At 43.4% G+C, this 16353-nt stretch overlaps 2 protein-coding genes and 9 non-coding genes across 11 annotated transcripts; all 11 read left to right on the plus strand.

Moving 5' to 3' along the window:
- Positions 1 to 1691: 1691 nt before the first annotated feature.
- Positions 1692 to 8530, plus strand: pjvk (pejvakin). Its single transcript, XM_022761180.1, has 6 exons — positions 1692 to 1902; positions 2529 to 2724; positions 3242 to 3383; positions 3658 to 3775; positions 8007 to 8150; positions 8229 to 8530. Exons 1-6 carry the CDS (start codon positions 1692 to 1694, stop codon positions 8528 to 8530), a joined length of 1113 nt encoding a protein of 370 aa, XP_022616901.1.
- On the plus strand, positions 4751 to 4824 carry trnai-aau. Its single transcript has one exon. It is a non-coding gene; the product is annotated as a tRNA-Ile (tRNA).
- On the plus strand, positions 5195 to 5268 carry trnai-aau. Its single transcript has one exon. It is a non-coding gene; the product is annotated as a tRNA-Ile (tRNA).
- Positions 5391 to 5463, plus strand: trnar-ucg. Its single transcript has one exon. It is a non-coding gene; the product is annotated as a tRNA-Arg (tRNA).
- Positions 5641 to 5714, plus strand: trnai-aau. The gene has a single exon. It is a non-coding gene; the product is annotated as a tRNA-Ile (tRNA).
- Positions 6072 to 6145, plus strand: trnai-aau. Its single transcript has one exon. It is a non-coding gene; the product is annotated as a tRNA-Ile (tRNA).
- trnai-aau lies at positions 6501 to 6574 on the plus strand. The gene has a single exon. It is a non-coding gene; the product is annotated as a tRNA-Ile (tRNA).
- On the plus strand, positions 6934 to 7007 carry trnai-aau. The gene has a single exon. It is a non-coding gene; the product is annotated as a tRNA-Ile (tRNA).
- Positions 7141 to 7213, plus strand: trnar-ucg. Its single transcript has one exon. It is a non-coding gene; the product is annotated as a tRNA-Arg (tRNA).
- trnai-aau lies at positions 7385 to 7458 on the plus strand. Its single transcript has one exon. It is a non-coding gene; the product is annotated as a tRNA-Ile (tRNA).
- Positions 8531 to 9276: 746 nt separating the features above from the next.
- LOC111232832 (periodic tryptophan protein 2 homolog) lies at positions 9277 to 16310 on the plus strand. The gene is made up of 21 exons (XM_022760499.1): positions 9277 to 9402; positions 9842 to 9954; positions 10340 to 10434; positions 10561 to 10660; positions 10946 to 11089; positions 11187 to 11322; positions 11438 to 11658; positions 11837 to 11980; positions 12090 to 12160; positions 12269 to 12405; positions 12602 to 12750; positions 12872 to 13019; positions 13170 to 13320; positions 13602 to 13782; positions 13918 to 14065; positions 14258 to 14366; positions 14676 to 14741; positions 15064 to 15282; positions 15358 to 15508; positions 15697 to 15771; positions 16025 to 16310. The coding sequence occupies exons 1-21, from the start codon at positions 9385 to 9387 to the stop codon at positions 16200 to 16202; spliced, it is 2754 nt and encodes a 917-aa protein (XP_022616220.1). The 5' UTR covers positions 9277 to 9384; the 3' UTR covers positions 16203 to 16310.
- Positions 16311 to 16353: the final 43 nt, after the last annotated feature.

Raw genomic sequence — 16353 nt, forward strand, 5'->3', positions numbered from 1 at the left:
GTCAGTCCCTGAGGTGATGTCCCGGAGGAAGAGAAGAAAACAAACAGCATCTCCATCTCCAGCGGTGATTCCTGCACAGATTACTGTCATCTTAACAAGTGATTTTAGCCTGAACTGAGCTCTCAGAGCCTTCTTAAAGGGACGTTTCTGTCTGAGGATGAAGCAGATTTCACTTGTTTCCTTTGCAGAACAGGTCAGGAAGTGTCTGAGGTGCTTGGAGAACAGACTGATTTCCCATTAAGGAGTGAGAGGCAGAGGGGCAGAGCCACAGGGGAGGCAGATGGGAAGACAGTTCCTTCATCAGGTCAGAGTTTTCAGCTTCTACACATTCATAGTTTTATATGTAGTGTGGGGAACTGGTTGTAAGAGAAAATGCGCTTTTGACCCAAAGGTCACAAGTGTCAGTCCCTGAAAAAGCCGGTGTCAGTCTGTCCTCCTTTCCTCCTGAGACACTGAGCAGGTCGTTTTAGATGATTTTAAAGCGTCAGTAGACGTCACATAGTGTTTGCACTTTCTGTCAGGGATGTAGTTCTGGTCTTCAAACTGTATTTGGACTCTTCTGTTTAAAAAAAGAGTATTGGTATCAATATTGCTGATTCTGGCCCTGGTGTACTTTTTCATCAGATTGAAACCAAACTTTGTTAAACCTGTTGTTTAGTTGAAAGTGGCTTCAAACGCCTAAAGTTCATCACACGCTCTCGTCATACCCTTCATCCTGTCTTCATCTGCACTCACATTTTTTCAGTCTGACCAGGGGATTCCAGGTGAAATCCTCTTTGGTCAACACTGACACGGATTTCCCAAGATTCAACCCAGTATTATGTACAGTAGCAGCAAAGACTGTGTGGCTTAAGTGTGAATTACAGGAAGATGATTTGTTTTGTCCTTTCAAGGAATTACATTTGGACAAGAAGTAAAAAAAATTACAGGGAGCGTATTGTGTAGCACACTAATACTGACCTCAGCTCCTGTGGTAAGAAAGCGTTTTATACATGTGGTTTTTTTTCAAAGCCTCCAACATACAGGCTATTTCTGGATGTATAGACTAGACAGCAGTGTAACCACAGGAGAGATCGGCCCACGACCGTGCATGCAGGACACACACACTGAAAGGTGGACATTATCCAAACTAAAAAAAGCTGCAATGAAAAAAACATTAGATGTTACAAAAACCACAGAGACATCCTTAAAAAAAATATATAATCCAGCCCGTTTTTTAGGCTCACAGATGTTTCATGTATCACAGAGTCAAAGACGAACATGTGGCTCCTGATTTTTTCACAGATCATCTTTTCTAATTGGTGTAATTCCTGTAATTTATTGTAATTATGCAAGTCCTCTATTTTCCTCTTATTAACCCTTCACAGTGAGACTTTTTCTGAGTATCTTGTAAATCAAAATGTACAAATACAGATAAAAATCAACCACCAAAATAGGCAAACATGCCGGAAAAATGTGTAAGAAAACTCCTGTAATTTGTTTTTCCACGTGACAGGAAGCAGCAGGCCGACAGTGACCAGGTTAACACGCACCTCGTCCCATATTCCCTTACACACCACCTGCATAATTTAACATCAGCAAACAAGACCAGCTAATACACCCCCGTGACTCTGCAGTTGTCTTTGGAGGTGGTTGTTGTAAAGAGGACTATATTTCTTTACCTGGTTCAACACTCTCATGCATCTCTGGAAATGTTTGCTGCAGCCACTAAGAATTTTGTGAAGCAGGTTGGAGACACCGGGAGGTTGATCCCAGTCCCGAGCCTGAGCGAGGCCGACCGCTACCAGCCCCTCAGCCTGGTCACCAGGAAGAGGAAGAGGCATTTCTGGAAGAAGAGCAAGTACGCCTCGACCCCTTTCTCACTGAAAGACATCCTGGTCGGGGAGAAGGAGATTACAGCAGGTACAGTATGTTCCATAAAGACAGAATAGCGAGGATCAAATTTGACCTTTGAGGTTTATTCCACATTATCTGACAGGAGCTATAATGAATATTCTGTCCCAGCTTTTTCCAGCTTTACATGAACTTATATGATATTTACTCCATCATATTGAAATATTTCATCAAAATTCAGCACTTTTTTTTAGCTTGGAAAGTTTGGGGATCTCCATTAAAATGTAAAATAATGTGCAGGTTGAAGAGTATTTGGCTTCACAGTAAGTGAAAACTACACTTTAATTCTGAGAGGAAATTTGGTGAATATATCCAATGGTTGAGGAACTGTCACTGTAAAAACACTGCATCATATTAATGCAGTAAAAGTCCTGCATTGACAACTAGAAAAAATATCAAAAATAAAAGTACCCAGTGCACAAACATGACATCTGTGATTGCTATAATGTGAAATATTATACAACTGGTTTATTGCTACTGATGCGTCAGTGTGTAAGCAGCATTTTACTGTTGTAGGTAACTGAGGTGGAGCAAACTTTAACTCCTTATCATATGTTTTATATCTAAAATGTGTATTTGTAGAATATGTTAAAACTTAGTAACATGCATCTACTGACTATTTCCCTGCTTTACAGGAGTGTCTTCTTATCAGCTCCTGAACTATGAGGACAAATCCGACGTGGCCCTCAACGGTCGCCTGGGAAACCACATCATCAACGACGTGGGGTTCAACATCAGCGGATCCGACTCCGTCGCCGTCAAAGCCTCCTTCGGCATCGTGACCAAACACGAGCTGGAGGTGCCCACGTTACTGCGGGAGCTCAACTCCAGGTATCCCAGCATGCAGTGTGCGAGTGTGCGTTCGACAGCTGCTCAGGCGGGTGTCATCGTGGTGTCATCTGAGACTCATTAGATGAAGTATGAAGCTAGTCCTTTATTAATAATTAATTTAAATTATCTATATCAATTAATCTTGAGATGTAGGGATAAGCTTCTTGAGTTTTTTTTTTTATTCTGCAATAAATTGAGATGCAGTATCTAGATTCAGTGTTTCCCCTGACAACAGCAACACATTGATGTCTGACCTCTGACCTGTGATAGAGGGAATGTGAGAAGAGGGTTTCCCTGTGAGGATGAATAAATGATCATGTTATCCTAAACTGGCACATACAGGACTTACATAGAGGACAATGCAAGGCAGGAAATAGACCGTTATATTTTTGTACATTAATAGGTGTCAGATTGAAAGGTGTGTTGGGAATATTGGTCACGCAACCAGACGACAAACAGACAGAAATCAGTGTTGAATGTGGAAAAGCAGTTGTGAATCCATTTTCTGGTCTGTCAGGAAAGTGGACCTGGATCACTGCCTGGTCCGTCAGTCCAAAGAGAGCAAACGAAGCGTGCTGTGTGTCGTTGTGGAGAGTATCCGCACCACACGTCAGTGCTCTCTGACCGTCCACGCCGGCATGAGAGGGACAACCATGAGGGTAAACACACATCAGTTACATCATTTAAGTCATTTTTAAAGTAAAAATGCTAAAAATTCACTGGTTCCAACTTTTAAAATGTGAATATTTGTGTATTTCTACAACATATACTGAATATCTTTGAATTTTGGACAAAGCAGGACATTCAAATATGTCAACATGGGCACTGGAAACTTGTGATATCTCACATTTTATGGACTAAATAATTGACAGATATGTGTCAATGCTGCATCTGGACCCCTGACCCCTGACTCAGCTCTCTGCTCTGCTGCAGTTCCAGATCGACGACGGCAGGAACCCCAAAGGTCGTGACAAGGCCATCGTCATCCCGGCTCACACCACCATCGCCTTCAGCATCTGTGAGCTGTTTGTTCGACTGGACGGGCGGCTCGGTACGAAGTCTACCCTCTCCCATCACTCCCACACAAATACACACACCACTCAGCTGCTGTGAAGGTGCAGAAAATCAGCAAGTTTGATGAGGCTGGACATGATTTCAGTTCATTTTATATGTTTCCAGCTAAAATAAGTAAATATGTTGAGAGCAAAAATGACTAAGTTAAGCTTCCAGAGGTAAAATTAGAAACTGCACCTTTGCATGAAATCGTTCTGCTTACCAACAAAGCTGAGATGAAAGTGAACATAAATGATAAGGAGTGTGGTTTTTGAGAATATTGAAGGTTTGAATCCTTTGTGTCCAACATGAAATGCTGTGGGTGTGTTAGTTGTGGTTAACACCTGAGGCCTCTCAGCAGTCACAGCTTCATGCCATGCATTCTTGTCTTAAATGGAAGCATACTTCATAAACTACATAAAGCAATTTCTGCACCTTTACACCAAAAAACTGATAATTTCCTTCTCTAGAGCGGTGGTGCCTGATGTCTTGTGACCAAACTGTGGCACCTGAAATTACAGGCAAACGCTTGATCGCTTCACAGTTTTTGGAAATGTTTAAGAGTGTAAGGCTGAAATGAAACAAGTGAAAAGTGAAGTGTCTTTTAACCTCCTCAAAATAAATGCTGTAATAAATTTTGTTCCGAAAATGAGCGTAAACAGGTCGGTTAGCTTAGCTGGTTAGAGTGTGGTGCTAAAAAGCCAAAGTCATGGGTTCAATCCTCACACTTGCCAGTACTGTGTGTTACTCTTCCACAAGAAGGTTGAGGGTTCGAGTCCCTTTGTGGTTGGAGTTTGCATCTCACTTGTGTCTGGATTTAAAGTCCCTGTTGGAATTGTCATAGAAATAACAATCACTGCTACAGTGGTATGGCAACGCTTGAGAAAAAGTATTGGACTTTCCCCTAAACACTTTTTCAGGCTGCCCAAGATAAATGCTGGAATAAATTTTGTTCATAAAACAGTCGTAAGCAGGCCGGTTAGCTCAGATGGTTAGAGCGTGGTGCTAATAACGCCAAGGTCATGGGTTCGATCCCCTTACTGGCCACTACCACTGTTGTGTTTGGGGTTAAGCATGGAATGAAAAACAACTCACACTTTTGTGTTTACCCCAACAAAAACGTCAAAACAATGAGAAAATGGAAAGGCCCCTCGAGCATTGTTAGGTGTGACCATGTGGCCTAATGGACAAGGTCTGACTTCGGATCAGAAGATTGAGGGTTCGAGTCCCTTCGTGGTTGGAATTTGAATAATGCTTGTCTCTGGATTTGAAGTCCTTGTTAGAGTTGTCATAGCAATTACTGCTACAATGGTGTGATGAAGTTTGAGAAAAAGTATTGGACTTTCTTCTAAACAGTTTTTCAGCCTGCCAAAGATAATTGCTGGAATAAATTTTGTTCATAAAACAGTTGTAAGCAGGCCGGTTAGCTCAGATGGTTAGAGCGTGGTGCTAATAACGCCAAGGTCATGGGTTCGATCCCCTTACTGGCCACTACCACTGTTGTGTTTGGGGTTAGGCATGGAATGAAAAACAACTCACACTTTTGTGTTTACCCCAACAAAAAGGTCAAAACAATGAGAAAATGGAAAGGCCCCTTAAGCATTGTTAGGTGTGACCATGTGGCCTAATGGACAAGGCGTCTGACTTCGGATCAGAAGATTGAGGGTTCGAGTCCCTTCGTGGTTGGAATTTGAATAATGCTTGTCTCTGGATTTGAAGTCCTTGTTATAGTTGTCATAGCAATTACTGCTACAATGGTGTGATGAAGTTTGAGAAAAAGTATTGGACTTTCTTCTAAACAGTTTTTCAGCCTGCCAAAGATAATTGCTGGAATAAATTTTGTTCATAAAACATCTGTAAGCAGGCCGGTTAGCTCAGCTGGTTAGAGCGTGGTGCTAATAACGCCAAGGTCATGGGTTCGATCCCCATACTGGCCACTACCACTGTTGTGTTTGCGATTACGCAGCCAATAAAACTCAATGAAAAACAACTCATACTTTTGTGCTTACCCCAACAAAAAAGTCAGAACAATGAGAAAACGCAAAGGCCCATGAATTGTAGGTGACATGTTGCCTAATGGACAAAGCTTCTCACTTCAGATCAGAAGATTGAGGGTTTGAGCTTCTTTGTGGTTGTAATTTGCATCATCATTGTCTGTGGATGTGAAGTACTTGTTGGATGTGTCATAGAAATACAAATCGCTGTCACAATGGTGTGATGATACTCTGAACTGTTTTTCAGCCTGCAAAAGTTAAATGCTGGAATAAATTTTACTCATAAAAACACAGACAACAGGCCGGTTAGCTCAGCTGGTTAGAGCGTGGTGCTAATAACGCCAAGGTCATGGGTTCAATCCCCATACTGGCCATTAACACTGTTGTATTTGGGGGTGGGCAGCAATGAAAAACAGCTATTACTTTTTTGCTTACCCCAACAAAAAGGTCGAAACAATGAGAAAATGCAAAGGCCCCTTAAGATCTCCTGAGGTGTGACCACGTGGTCTAATGGACCTGGCGTCTGACTTCAGATCAGAAGATTGAGGGTTTGTGCTTCTTTCTGGTTGGAATTTGCATCATGATTGTCTGTGGATGTGAAGTACTTGTTAGAAGTGTCATAGAAATACAAATCGCTGTCACAATGGTGTGATGATACTCTGAACTGTTTTTCAGCCTGCCCCAAGATAAATGCTTGAATAAATTTTACTCATAAAATAGTTGCAAGCAGGCCGGTTAGCTCAGATGGTTAGAGCGTGGTGCTAATAACGCCAAGGTCATGGGTTCAATCCCCATACTGGCCATTGCCGCTGCTGTATTTGAGGATAGGCAGCAAATGAAAAACTAACCACACTTTTGTGTTTACTCCAAGAAAAAGGTCAAAACAATGAGAAAATGCAAAGGCCCCTTAAGTATTGTTAGGTGTGACCATATGGCCTAAGGGACAAGGCGTCTGACTTCGGATCAGAAGGTTGAGGGCTCAAGTCCCTTCGTGGTTGGAATTTGAATCATGCTTGTCTCTGGATTTGAAGTCCCTGTTTGAGTTGTCATAGCAATTACTGCTACAACAGTGTGATCAATATTGGACTTTCTTCTAAACAGTTTTTTAGCCTGCACAACATAAATGCTGGAATAAATTTTGTTCATAAAACAGTCGTAAGCAGGCCGGTTAGCTCAGATGGTTAGAGCGTGGTGCTAATAACGCCAAGGTCATGGGTTCGATCCCCATACTGGCCACTACCACTGTCGTGTTTGGTGTTAGGCACCAAATAAAATGTAATGAAAAACAATTCGTACTTTTCTGCTTACCCCGACAAAAAGGTCAAAACAATTAGAAAATGGAAAGGGCCCTTAAGATTTCCTGTGGTGTGACCACGTGGCCTAATGGACAAGGCGTCTGACTTCGGATCAGAAGATTGAGGGTTCGAGTCCCTTCGTGGTTGGAGTTTGCATCTCACTTGTGTCTGGATTTAAAGTCCCTGTTGGAAGTATTATAGAAATAAGAATTACTGCTACAATGGTGTGATGAAGCCTCCATAAAAGTATTGGATTTTCTTTCAGCCTGCCCAAGATAAATGTTTGAATAAATTTTGTTCATAAAACCAGTGTGAACAGGCCGGTTAGCTCAGCTGGTTAGAGCATGGTGCTAATAACGCCAAGGTCATGGGTTCAATCCCCATACTGGCCACTACTTAGATTAGATTAGATTAGATTCAACTTTATTGTCATTGCACAGAGTACACGTACTAAGACAACGAAATGCAGTTAGTATCTAACCAGAAGTGCAAAAGAGCAGTTAAAGTGCAAGTGTGTGCTGTACAGGTATGTAAAGTGAGGGTGTGCATAAGTAAAGTGGAGATGTGCATATGTAGGGTACAATAACAGCTGTCATAGTTGAGGGTCGGCTACAAATAAAATTTAATTGAAAACATCTCACATTCTCTCCAACTTGTGCTTATAATGCCAAGGTCATGGGTCAGATCCCCATACTGTCCAATGTTCAGTGTTCCCTACTCATGAGCAGCTTCTATCAGAAGTAGGAAATCTACAAGAAGCTGCTATAGAAGGCAAAGTTATTGATGTCAATAAAGACAAAATTTTAAGACAGCTTTAGCACTATGAAAAGTCATCAACAATAAAAGTAATCATTAGTTGCTCCCTTGGATGATAATAAACCTTTATTGCTGCCAAAAATTAGATTCATAGCTTTTGTGATATTTCCTTCCTCTGCGTCAGATATTTGTGTTGCCCCGGAGTCTCAAGGTGGATTTGAGCGGGAACAGATCAGGGAGCAGCTCGGTGGCTTTATCGGCCACTTCTCCATGGGTCGACTGCGCCGCTTCCTGTCCGGGATCATCTATGGAAACCCCTTCAGGGCAGGTACAGTAACAACCTCTACTACATAATACATACACTTTTATTTGTGCTACACTTTTGTCTTTTCCAACTTCTGTACAGACGACCGAACATTTGAGGAGCTCACCCACTCCGACACCTACATGGACGACATGGTGACCGACTACTACGAGAAAGCCGCCAGCATGACAGACATTTCCACCGCCTACCTGAGGGAAAGCACCCACACACGGGTCAACCTCTTAAAGCACAACATCCCCAAGGGCCCTTGTGCACTGTGCGGCATGGGGAACCAGAGGCGGGAAACTGTCTACGGTTGCCTGGAGTGCTCAACTGGAGGCCAAAAATATGTCCGCCTGCATGTGGTGCCCTGTTTCGACCTTTGGCACAAAACACTCAGGTGAAAAAGAGGAATGCTTACACATGGTAGCAGCTTTGTTCCTATGTAGGTCGTTTTTTTCTCATGGTGCGAGGTCCCACAAGTGTAACTGTTTACCATGCTGTTTTTGAGATGTTTGTCTTGTTTTCTTTCCAATAAAAACCATTGAAACAGCCATGATAGTATAAACACCTTTCACAACTACTTCAGAAACAGCCAAATGTTCCTGTAAAAGATGTAAATATAAACTAGGTGTTATGTGTCACTTTGCGGTGTAGTGTATAGTATTGTTTTCAGTTTATTTGGCACCAGCCTATTTCCGCACGTGTGCTGTGTATGCACTGTATCAGCTGGACAATGAATTATTCAGTGACAGGAGGGATCATGTGGAGGCCACAGAGGAACAACTAGAAAGGACAGCCTGGTTTTTGATTTGATTGTCTATAACAAGTGTGTGAATATTGAGTAGAGGTTATATTTTATGAGTAAATGACAACTAATCTTGTTTGATGGAAGTTTGTGAGTCTTGTAGTTCTGTTGTTTTCTCCTGAGCCACTTGTATAAATACATGATCATGATGATGAAAAAACCCATAAAGCTCACTTTTGACACTGACAATGATTCTATTTTTTCTTATTGGCCTGTATCTTGTCCTTGTGTAAAGATTGATCCGTGCTTTTACTTTGACACGTTTACCCTCCTTTCCACTAGAGGGCGCAGTCACTCCGCTCAAACCGGAAGCGTCAAGTATCAACAAAACGCATACACATGTGGAGGAAGCAGCATGTGTAACAGTAGTCTTATACTCTTACTTCCACTGGAATATTTGAGGGATTAATAAGAAGATAAATGCACGAAGTTAGATGAATCTTCATTAAAATGAAGTTTGCTTACAGGGTAAGTACGCTACTGTTAGCCTGCTCGATAATGTCGTTCTGCTGGGCAGCATTGAATGATGGGAGAGAACGTCAGACCAAACTTCATTCAAAAATGGCTTAAATGTAGTTTCTTATTGCATATTGCTAGCGATATAAACCACACGGCAGATTTCCAGACTGTTATTGTAAGGTGTTAACATTCACAATTACGTTCAGTGGATGTGTATCAGAAAAATGGCGTTTGGTTAAATTATTTTACTGATATTATAATGTGTTTTCTCTAGCCGTCCTCCACCAAAGTAACTAGTGTCACTCTCTAGAAGTACAAGTGAATAAACGTTTTAGCTAAATCCTACGTGTTATTGTTATTGTTTTGTGAACTTTTTTGTTGAACCTCTCTCCTCAGACGCGAACAGGTACTATTGAGTGATTTTTAAAAAACACTGTATTCTCTGTAGTTCTCCAATCTGCTCGGAGCAGTCTATCGTCAGGGAAATTTGAATTTCTCTCAAGATGGCAACGCTGTGATCAGTCCGGTTGGAAACAGAGTCTCTGTCTTCGACCTGAAAAAGTAAGTCATTATACAATAAATAAAATAAATGGGGAAAGGTTGTGGGTCTATGACATCTGGATGTTGTGCAAAAGCACTTGCCTGAAAGTCAAGTGTCATGAGATTGAACATGGCACTGCAATTATTGGGTTTTTGAGTACTTATAAGCTCCAGTACATGAAATCTATTGTGCCCACATGTTGCAGTATAATTTGCAGTGGATGTTTTCTGCAAATTTTATGTAAGCAAGTGGTTGTTCTATAAACAAATGCATTTGTTTTCAGAAAGTGGACAAAATCTATCAAACCTCTTTTTTTTAAATGCACAGTATCTTGAAAGATGGATGCTAAGTTGACTTTCAGAAAAAGTAAAACAAGGCTGAAACTTTTTCTTCTTTGTCTTCAAGCAACACATCTGAGACTTTACCTGTCTCCACGACAAAGAACATCACATGTGTGGGCCTTTCTCCTGACAGACACTTAGCAATAGTAGTGGATGAAGGTAAGAGGCTTCACTTTGTCTCTCTTTCTTATATGTGACGTCTGAAAATAAAACGGAAGCGGGTGTTTGTGTGTTGCAAAAAAAAAAAAAAAAAAACTAGAAAAAGTCAATGTTTGTGTCACACAGATGGTGCAGCCTTGTTGGTCAGTCTCATCACCCGAGCCGTCCTTCATCATTTCCACTTCCACAAGCCTGTGAACAGCATCCGTTTCTCACCTGATGGCAGGTAAGCAGCTCAACCTTAGACCTTGAAATGAAAAATCAGCACCTGCTACTGAAGTGCGGTTATCACTTTTTTTTTCTAGTGAGATAATTGTCTGCTAATTTATGCATTTATTTCATACATCAGTGTATTTAAAGGTAGAAAAATGCATACATCAAATCATTCCAAGTAACTCTTTTTTCATTGTATTTATGTGTTTTAATGCAAGGCCGAGAAGCACGCACTTAAAGAGCCTTCATCAAAAGTAACAGCAAGATGATGCTGAACTTTGTATTTCTTCCCTCTCAGGAAATTTGTGGTCACAAAGGAGAATGTCGCTCTGATGTACCACGCTCCTGGGAAGCAGCGGGAGTTTAACGCCTTCGTGTTGGACAAGAGCTACTACGGTCCCTACGACGAGACCACCTGCATCGACTGGACAGACGACTCCAAGTGAGTAAAAGTGAAGCAGTTTGTCGGATACCGAAGCGAACAAGAACCTGAGGGAAGATGAATGCTCATAAATCGTGGTTGTGACGTTTCCCTTCAGGTGTTTCGTGGTGGGCAGCAAAGACATGTCGACGTGGGTGTTTGGTGCCGAGCGCTGGGCCAACCTGATCTACTACTCCCTGGGTGGACACAAGGATGTGATCGTGGGCTGTTTCTTCGAGAAGGACAGCCTGGATGTGAGTTTGTTCCCGCCTTCCACTACTTTGTGATGTTAGGCTGAAAGTACAAATGTCAATACAGAGACGGGACGAACCTACAAACATGTAACGTGTAAACCTGATGTGTTTCCAGCTGTACACAGTGAGCCAGGATGGGACGCTGTGTGTGTGGGAGAGCGACACCGAGCTGGACGGCCTCGTCCTGATGAAGAGCCGGGACAAACCAAAGCCCTCGAGACCAGCGGAGGAAGAGGAGGAGAGGCTGGAGGGAGAGGAGGGAGAGGTCATCAGAGGGAAAGCTGAAGCTCCCAAAGAGAAGAACACAAAGAACGTTCGATACAAGCAGCGGAGCAAGTAAGAAGACGTTTATTTCTAACTTTATATTCCTTGGAAAATGTAACTGACTGTAAGATGCAGCAGCAGTTTTCGAGTTTTATATTTTCAACATATTTAGTAGAAAACAAGTATACTCCTGTCAGTAATCAAATGTTATATTGTCTTTCTTTTTTTCCTTTTGCCTCGTCTCTTGCAGACACTTCTTCAACAAGGAGGGGGATTTCAACAACCTGACTGCTGCTGCCTACCACAAGCCCACTCACATCCTGGTCACTGGTTTTGCGTCCGGCATCTTCCACCTGCATGAACTTCCAGAGTTCAACCTGATTCACTCGCTCAGGTGAGAGGAGAGGAGAAATAACAAAAAGACAGGACAGGACAGGACTGGCAGGATTTTCTGATTTGAATTATATTACATTAATTCACTATATGAATGTTTCTTCCTCTAGTATTTCAGACCAGAGAATCTCTTCAGTGGCCATAAACAGCTCTGGAGACTGGATCGGCTTTGGATGCTCAGGTAAGAAATCAGCCAGACGTTTTGTTGGCTGTATCTTACGGATGAATTCTTTTCTGTTGCAGCGGGTGTAGCCGACTGATCGCCTTTGTTGTGTTCTGTGGGTTTCAGGGATGGGTCAGCTGCTGGTGTGGGAGTGGCAGAGCGAGTCGTACGTATTCAAGCAGCAGGGACACTTCAACAACATGGCCTCACTGGCCTACTCGCCAGACGGACAGTACATCGCGACGGGAGGTGACGATGGCAAAGTGAGTGCTCCGTGTCCTGCAGCCGTTTCTCACTGTTCATATGCAAGTCTGGAAAGTGGAAAGTGACTCCACAAGTTTCTCGTTTTGATTCAAAGGCTACAAAAAACAGTAAAAAGGTTTTGGGTTACAGCCTGTGCTGATGCTGCAACCTTAAAGTGTTTGTATCTGACGTCAGACTGTGGTTTCATTCCCGCAGGTCAAAGTGTGGAACAGCAACAGCGGCCTTTGCTTCGTCACCTTCACAGAGCACACCAGCAGCATCACCAACGTCACCTTCACCTCCAGCGGCTTCGTCATCGTCAGCGCTTCTCTGGACGGGACGGTCCGAGCGTTCGACCTGCACAGGTGAAGCCGCTTCTCTTCCGGGACCTGATGGAGATGGAGCAAAAAAACAGAGAGAAAGAGAAGCGTGTACTGTGTGAATCTTGTTAACTGCGTGTGTGAATGTGTTTGTGTGCGTTCGTAGGTACCGTAACTTCCGCACGTTCACGTCGCCTCGGCCCGCGCAGTTCTCCTCCCTCGCAGTGGATAAGAGTGGCGAGCTGGTGAGCGCGGGAGCCCAGGACTCCTTTGAGATCTTCCTCTGGTCCATGCAGACAGGCCGACTGCTGGAGGTACTCACATGATTACATACGTTTAAATTCTCAAGTCGCAAGTAAGAGTAAGAGAAACTTGTAATGTCTTACCCAGATGTACACTGTGTCATCTGACAGTGTGTTTAACAGCTATGATCCTTCATCTCCTTCCTCCCTGTGGTTAATTAGGTTCTTGGGGGTCATGAGGGTCCGGTCAGCTGCTTGTGTTTCAGTCCAGTCCAGTCCATCCTGGCCAGCGCCTCGTGGGATCGCACCGTCCGGCTGTGGGACATGTTGGACAGCTGGCAGGTCAAGGAAACGCTTTCCCTCACCTCTGATGGTAACTGACGATCGTTGGACTACAACTCCCAGTGTTTCTTTGTTATATCAGCAGTGAGCGACCCTGATCATGGGATGTTTAGACCCTCAGATATACTGTTCTCTGCCACAGTGTCTTTTTTTTATACAGCCTCTAAGGGGCGCCAAAGTTGGAATTTAAATTGCACTGTTGAACCAAAGAGCGTGTGTTTCTGTGTTTTATGTTTGACTTACTTTAAGTGGTCTGTGCTTGTTTATGTGTTGCTGTAAGTATGATATCTCACTGTGTTTATTTCTCCTCAGGCCTGTCGGTGACTTACCGCCCTGATGGTCAGGAGTTGGCCGTGGCCACTCTGAACGGGGAGATCTGTTTCTGGAACCCCCACACAGCCACACAGACTGGCTCCGTGGCTGGACGCCATGACCTGGAGATGGGCCGCAAAGAGACGGATAAAATCACAGCCAAGCAGTCGGCCAAGGGCAAGTGAGTGGACAGGGTCACCATCTGCCTCTCAGTTTGTTTCAATGTTCAGTTTGATGATTTCTGTGCGTTTTATGACAGGTTTGCTTCAAACTGGGCGTCGATTCAGGTTGTGTGTTATATCTGTTTTTCTTTAAGGTCCTTCACGTCTCTGTGCTACTCTGCGGATGGGGAGTCTATTTTGGCCGGAGGTCAGTCCAAGTTTGTCTGCATCTACAACATCAAGGAGCAGATGCTCATGAAGAAGTTTGAAATCTCCTGCAACTTGTCCTTCGACGCCATGGAGGTACGGTTCAGCTCAGTCACAGCTTTTAAAATAAAGGGGCACAACATACACCAACCATCAGAGAATTGAATTGAATCATCATCTCAAAAGAGTCTGTGGTGTTTGGTTTGTCTTCTAAAAAGAAAAATAATTAAATTTAATGCATGGAAACCCTCTTATCTTAATCATGTTGCTGTCCGGCTTTACCTGCAGGAGTTCCTGGACAGGCGGAAAATGACGGAGTTCGGCAGCCTGGCTCTGGTGGATGAGGGAGCTGGGGACGGAGAGGGGGTCAACATCAGCCTCCCGGGAGTCAGGAAAGGTACGACTCCGCCTTCAAACCTCACACCGGTTATTATTAAAGTATGAGAATCATTTGTTCCTCCAGACTGGGAGGAATCTGTTGCTGTGACACTGGTGCAAAGGTGAACAAGACATCCAAGACAGGGCAATCGATGTATGTTTCCTTATTGAAGTAAAAGTAAAACAAGGCCTGTTCAATCAAGGATGTGGTGGTTTTATCTTTTTTTTTTTTTAATCAGACAACAGTGGTTTATTTGATTCAAATGTAGAAAACTGTGACATCAGTTTACAAGTACCTTGTAAATCCTCTCTGTCTGTGTCTTTAAAGGTGACATGAGTTCTCGACATTTCAAGCCAGAGATCAGAGTCAGCTCGCTGCGGTTCTCCCCGACTGGTAGGTGACAGCATTACACTTGAGATAATGATTTTGTCTACTGCAGAGAAATTGATCTTATAAAGAGGAAATATTCTGCGGGCGCCTCAGTGGGTCACCTGGTAGACCGCGTACCACATGGGCTTGGTCCTAACCGCAGCCGCCATGGGTTCGAGTCTGAACCGTGACCCTTTGCTGCATGTCATCCCCTCTCTCTCTCTCTCTCTCCCTGACTTTCCTGTCCATTTCTCACTGTCCTATCAGAATAAAGGCAAAAATGCCCAAAAAGTAACCTAAAATTCTGGTGTCAGCTGGTTAATAAAGTGGCTCCATCTTCTCTCAGGTCGTAGCTGGGCGGCCACCACCACCGAGGGCCTGCTGGTCTACTCCCTTGATGGTTCTATGGTGTTTGACCCCTACGACCTCGACCTGGACGTGACGCCGGCCAGCATACGTAAGCAGCTGCGGCTTCAGGAGTGGGTGTCGGCCATCGTCCTGGCGTTCAGGCTCAACGAAAAAGCCCTCAAGCAGGAGGTGTTGGAAACGGTGCCGCATGAGCAAAGTGAGTAAAAATCCCTCACACAACACAGTGAATTTTAAATGACTGGCTATTGATGTGATTGTCTGTGTCCTCTAGTCCCAGTGATTTGTGGCTCTCTACCCGACATTTACGTCGAAAAGCTGCTGGGATTCGTGGCGGCGTCTTTGGAGAAGTCGGGTCACCTGCAGTTCTACATGACCTGGGCCCAGAGCCTGCTCATGCTGCACGGACAGAATCTCAAGAACAGGTCTGCTACCTTGTTTTAAACTAGAACACAGTTGTACATGATTTTAAGAAAACAGAAACACTAAGACCAAGGCCAGAGTGGACACAGGGTGGAAACTCAGTCATTTCTTTGTAATGTATTATTTCACTGAATTTAGTCTGTTTTGGTATAATTCTGCGTCAGTATACAAGATTTCTTTTGGTGTGCAGGTCAGGATCCATACTGCCCACCCTCCAGTCGCTGCAGAAGAGCATCCAGAGACACTTTGACAACCTGTCCAAACTGTAAGTCTCAACATTTAAGCAACATCAACCTGCACACACATAGATAGGTGAATATTCAAAACAAATAACACAATATATGAGATGGTGAGTCTAAAACCACTTAAGTTCTGTGGTTGTAATATTAGGAACAGTATTTCTTTCCTGTTTCTGTCCCTTGATTGTCTTCATGTTCCAGTACATGTGCCCCCACTGAACCATGGCACCCAAATTCAAACCAAGTTCATTATTGTAAATGGGTATGTTCTGTGTACAGGTGTGACTTCAACATGTACAACATCCGTTACGCTGTGGCCCTGTCGAAGCAGAGGGGTGTAAAGAGAGCAGCTGAGGAGGACGAAGGGGAGGAGGAGGAGGAGGAGAAGGATGACGATGATGGGCTTTCTGAGGAGATGAGCGAAGCCTCCATAGAAGACGCAGAGATGGTGCTTTAGGTCCTGAAACCACCTCATTTTATCACCATGGCAGATATCACTGCAAAGAGAAAAGAATAATGTTGGACTATGAAAGCAAATCGATTTCTGTGAGAAAACATAATTGTAAACAGTTTTTTTTATTAAATTCATATATAAATGTGAATGTTTT

The sequence above is a fragment of the Seriola dumerili genome, unplaced genomic scaffold (genome assembly GCF_002260705.1).
Source record: "Seriola dumerili isolate Sdu_G_001 unplaced genomic scaffold, Sdu_1.0 BDQW01000018.1, whole genome shotgun sequence".
Classification (NCBI taxonomy): domain Eukaryota; kingdom Metazoa; phylum Chordata; class Actinopteri; order Carangiformes; family Carangidae; genus Seriola; species Seriola dumerili.